Source organism: Arachis ipaensis, chromosome B08 (genome assembly GCF_000816755.2).
Source record: "Arachis ipaensis cultivar K30076 chromosome B08, Araip1.1, whole genome shotgun sequence".
In the NCBI taxonomy this organism is placed as follows: Eukaryota; Viridiplantae; Streptophyta; class Magnoliopsida; order Fabales; family Fabaceae; genus Arachis; species Arachis ipaensis.
This window is the reverse complement of record NC_029792.2, coordinates 14,715,027-14,720,497: the sequence shown is the minus strand read 5'-3', so window position 1 is coordinate 14,720,497 and position 5,471 is coordinate 14,715,027. Positions and strand designations below refer to the sequence as shown.

Sequence of the window (5,471 nt, the reverse complement as noted above, 5' to 3'; positions counted from 1 at the left end):
GATTTGATATTGATGAAAACTTATATCGCACAAATGCCTAATGTTAACTAATGATTTTTTTTAGTTACAATTCTAGCCTTATTTTAATGGCCAATAGTTTAGACATGCTCAAGAAAAGAATTTCAAATCTTGGAACTACATAAGTAACTGAATGACATAAGTTACTGGGTAACTGAAAAATTTTTCACAATAACAAAAGATAAGGAAAGAATAACCTGCCTTAATAATGCCTAACATCAAAATGAAGAAGCCATGACAGGAATAGAACAAACTACTTACACTCAACACCAAAAGTATTGCCTCAAAAAAGTCTCATCCATGAGAAAACCATCACATAAAAACCAATGTTGACATCACATAACCTACCACAAAAATGAATAAATTGACAACACAACCAGAATCATTTACATTGGACAACCAAGGTAAAAATATGTAAATTTTTTCTAATCACCTAAAGACTTCAATCACATGTAGTCATGTCCATCAACCTAGTTTCATCGTGACCTCTTTCCGAAATTATAAACTGGCCTACAGCCGGATCCACCATCCTGCAAACAAATAAATCGCTTGTGCAATCAAATTCTATAGTTCAAAACATTAATGCACTACAACTATCATGACATAAGTAACAAGTAGAAATGTCAAGCATTACCACATCAGGCGCATATGGATCACCAGAATCATAGGAATTAATCAACACATACAAACCTCATCAACAACATCGTCATTCATGGCAGTACAATTTCTTCTGTCGTGGCCTAATCCGAGGCACAGCCTACAACGCCTCCCATTATTGGCATTTGTGCTCCCCCGAGGTGCACCCTTGGACCTGATAACCTTTGGGTCGAGAATGTGAGTTTCATCCACCCTTGCTTGAACACGACTACTCCTTTGCCCTGTGCCACCTAGAGATTTAAACTCCATCGACATTCTGGCAACCTCTGTCATGGCAGTGTTGTATGTTTCCGTGCATTGCGCGGCTGTAAAACACAGCGACAGGCAGGCACTCCACAATGCACCGTATCTAACGCGAAATCCATCCGTGGGATTGACTGAGGCATGCTGACTATTACTATCGGCGACCTTGGCATCTTTGCACCACCTAGGCAAGACCAATTGGCTCGGCAAATCTTCTTTCTCTAGCTCTTTCAGGACACAAAATATATGGCAGCAAGGTATCCCTAATTTCTCCTACAACTTACAAGAACATTCATACTTATCACAACTTCTATCCACGAAAACCGAGTACACATGATGGGCTTTCAATACTTTCGGAACATGAACTTCTCGGTGCCACCGATACTATCCCTGTGCAACACTAATAATGCCCTAACTCCCTCGATCTGTTTTTGCATCTCATAGAATATTTTCCTCATGTAGAACATGCTCATAGATTTTTCCAATGTTTCAAGACCCATTGTCAACACTGGATTTGAGTAAAGAGTCTTGTAATCTGCAATGAACTCGTTATTCCGGTAATCCTTAACTACTCGATCCAAGTTCTCGACCAACTCAAGTATGCAATTCTTCGACTTGATAAATTTCTTAAGTGATGAATTAATACCCTCGCACCGAGAAGTGGTTCGAATGCCGGCACAAAACTTCTCACACAAATAAGCATTTGCCCACATCTCTCTCTTTTCGTATGTCTTTGCGACCCAATCGTTGTCCTCTAAACCGAATGACATGATCATGTCCACCCAATATTTCTCAAACTCTTCCACATCAAAGTGATCATACACAACAGTCTTAAACGCAGCACAAAAATTTTTGTCCTTGATATTAACAACTGCATTTCGAGCAAGATGCCAGGTGCATAGTCTATGTATTGCATTAGGGAATTCACATCTAATGGCCTCTCGCATGGATTCATCGTCATTTGTGACAACGACTTTCGGCTCCTTGTGCCTCATTACTTCTAAGAAGCTACTTAACAACCATTTGTAGGACGAAATCTTCTCGTCCTCTAGCAAACCAAACCCAAAAATAATTGTCTGTCTGTGATGGTTGGTGCCCGAAAATATCACAAGAGGTCTGTTATATAAGTTTTTTCTGTACGTTGAGTCAAATACTAACACATCACCAAAGCATTCATAGTCACGCTGCATGTTATCATCTGACCAAAATAGGTGCCCAAGGTGCTTCTCAACGCAATAAGAGTATTGCACAACTGCCATCGGATCCAACTCAGCCTTGCCCTTTAAGTAGCTTATTGCTGCGACTGCATCTCCCTCGACGATCCTAGATTGCCTAACTCCATCCATATAATTATACAAGTTCTTACTTATGAAGTTAAGATTCCGATATCCACCACACATGTGGGCAAGAAGCCCATTATTTGAGTTGTTTGGAACCCAGCTTCATGCATGCTATGTATATGCGCTTTGTGCCCTTCTGGGATCTTTCTATGTGGAGCTATGACATTAGTGAACTCTTGGGGCGCCAATTCGTGATTATGTTCCTTGACCAATGTTTTCGTCCGCCATTTCCCACAACTTTTGTCCAGAAACACCACAAGCTTGGCATTGCAATTCGTTCTCATCTCCGGTTTATGAGTCATTTTTCTGTCAACTCGCTCGTAATGCTTCTTTTCACGCAGCCCTTGCCGATTGCAGTAGAAAAACTTCCTAACAATATTCCCCTCCTCGTCTTTAATAGAATCTCCCTTTCGCACTGCAAAACCAATACCCTTTGCATACGCGACATAGCTTGCATACGCATCTCCAATCCCATTAAATTCTGCATGTAACAACACAGAACCAATCACAGGGTCTGGACAGTTGAATTGTGTACCCATGACATTCTCGAAGTTTGCATGATCCTCTGCGGAAGCATGCTTATCGCTTTCACCACCATCCCTGCCTTTGTATTCACTGTCTGCATGGCCACTATCCCCTTCCTCAGTCAGCCGTTCCTCCAACCCGTTCAAATCATCCCCATCTCCCGAATCGGTGCTCCAACCATCAGTCCAATGGCTTGACAACTCTGATGTGTTGCCATCATCCAAATCCGACTCACTATCAGACATCCCTAGATTTAAAAAAAAATCCATTGAGGAACACAACATATCGTACACATTGTTGCTTATGGAATTAACTTAAATGGAGATAATTGCTATACAAATTGGCATTAAGCGAAGGCCATAATTGTCAGTCAATAGTCTATCACAATTTTTGGTCTATATAAATTGATTGACTCATTGGTTTCTAACATTACAAAGACAAATTTTTAATTTTTGGGTTAAGGTTGACCAGAAGAGAATTGCTAAAAGAATATATCAAATTCAGTTTAACCAAAATCATTTATACTAAACGCACATAGTTTTTGTTTTCAAAAGCATAAATTTGGTTATTTGATTTTACAGCATAGGGACCTCAAGACTATGACAACGATTAAATATTCTATTAAGTTTACTATTTTTGGTAAAGTCATAAGGAACTGCTTTTGTTCCAATCATAAGGAGTCCCTAATAAACAATTTTTCCGGTGGTCGATTACAAGGTTCATCTTGTTCCTAAGCATCATAATAGAGGTATTTATTTACTTTCAAAAATACAATTTAAGCAACTCTGTGCATTTTTTTGGAAAATAAAACCAGTATATCCTATGCCTAACACAGCAGATTAACAACCATCTCAGCAAATTCAGCACGATTGCATATTCCTCCGATATAGAACAAAGATAAAAAATTAAACTCACCAATGTTAGAGCATAGAATAGGAACGAACAGGAGCCAAATTCTACCATTTCCGAAAACTAACGACGCAACCTAGGAGAGACGACGGACACTAGGCGAGTTAGAGATCCAGAACCAGCATCCAGAGTTCAGGGGTTCCACCCTTGAGAGAGATCGAAGCGGCACTTCAAAAGAGACAGAGGAGAGGCAATGATGGCGCGAACCCTACCGTTCCACTATTCTTCTGCTCTTCTCCGCTGAATTGCCAGAAAAGATTCCGATCGCCTCTTTAGGGATGGCATGCGACCACTTCCCGCAACAGTGTGCACAACTTCAAGATGAACCCTAACTTCTCTAACTGGCTTGAAGGTCTGCTCATTCAATTCTAAAATTTGGGGAATTTTTTAATTTTTTCTTTTGATTTCTATTTCAATTCCCTCCTGTTTCAAGTATTTTGAAATTCGAAAAAATGACCCTCACAAACTACAATTGCTAATCCATTACGTTTCCTACTTACCCGTGTTTACTCACATTTACCGTGGCTCATTAACCAAACTCATTATTTCCATAGTCAAACTCGTATGGAAGTTAGTCAACATTCATTCCATGTGTCAACCTTCAATTGGCTACATATTTTTTAGCCACCTTGTCTACCCAAATAAATTGGCTACCACAGAAGTCACCACATATATATATATATATATCATGCATGAGATGCATGTAGCTTAGCTGTTGAGCCAGCTAGAACCTGACTAACTCTCTATCCTGTATCTAACAAACTGTAACAGAAAGACCTAGCTCTCACTCAAAAACTGAGTTTAATCCCAACAATATAATAAAACTCATGTAGAAATTTGTCAATACATTGTCAAATAATAAGGGTGCTGAAGCTCCTCATGATAGGTTAACTAATATAAAACTTACTCATTTAACATATCTAATAGTAATATAATTTTTTTTTCTTATAGTATGTGAGATTTTTTTTACCATGTCTTTTACAATCTATATTATGATGTTAAAGTGAGTTGTCTCTTAAATGCAGCTTAAAGAATGAGATGTCTTTTTTTTAGATGAGTACGAAAAAACTATGTCTTTTGAACTATAATTCATTGGCGAATCCAATAGTATATATCACAATATAAAATGATCTTATCATAAGAGTTTTTTTTGTTGGCCTTTACAACTTTAATTAGTTAATTAATTTACCGCACAATAGAATGTTACATATTGAGTGATCACATGTAGCAGCAATTTATCTTCCGCTGATTTTGGTAAGAGATTATATTATTGAATAAGAATTGAAGGCCTTGAATTGTTGTGGGGACTACTCTCTTTAAAAATGAGGGCCCTATGGTTTTCACTTTCCACTCACAAAAAAACGCAGCACCAGCTATATCTCTCATGTATCACAATCCATATTTAAGGCCATTTCTACAATTGACCATGATAATTCATAACCCTAATACCCCTATATGGCTCTTCCAAATTATGCCATCCAAAACTTGCAATATCTATGTCCATGCTCCACCTAAATTTTAACATACAAACAAACATACACACATGAATTTTTTTATAATATTATTAGGGTTTTATTACTAAAATTTCAGCTATATATTGTCATAAGTACAGTTTTTTTTTTTACTTTATCCAAAAACTTAAATTTAAAACAACTGAGAATATCATGAATGGTTATTTATTTTCACACCCCTATTTATTACACATAAAATTCCTTTTCACTTGATGTATATATTTTGTGTAGAGTTTTTTTTTTTCAACATTCATTTTGAGTGACAAAA

At 37.6% G+C, this 5,471-nt stretch overlaps 1 protein-coding gene across 1 annotated transcript; it reads right to left on the bottom strand.

The window, feature by feature from the left end:
- LOC107610581 (protein FAR1-RELATED SEQUENCE 5-like) lies at window positions 495-2,264 on the bottom strand. The gene is made up of 3 exons (XM_016312617.1): window positions 1,270-2,264; window positions 709-1,102; window positions 495-548 (listed from the first exon to the last, which is right to left on the bottom strand). Exons 1-3 carry the CDS (start codon window positions 2,262-2,264, stop codon window positions 495-497), a joined length of 1,443 nt encoding a protein of 480 aa, XP_016168103.1.

Bases quoted from the DNA above. Each gene is read 5' to 3' on its own strand.
- LOC107610581 (XM_016312617.1), bottom strand. From the start codon at position 2,264: ATGGATGGAGTTAGGCAATCTAGGATCGTCGAGGGAGATGCAGTCGCA. The intron at 1,103-1,269 runs GTATTGAAAGCC...GGTCTTGCCTAG, and splicing joins GAGAAGTTCATGTTCCGAAA to GTGGTGCAAAGATGCCAAGG. The intron at 549-708 runs GTTTGTATGTGT...ATTTGTTTGCAG, and splicing joins ATGACGATGTTGTTGATGAG to GATGGTGGATCCGGCTGTAG.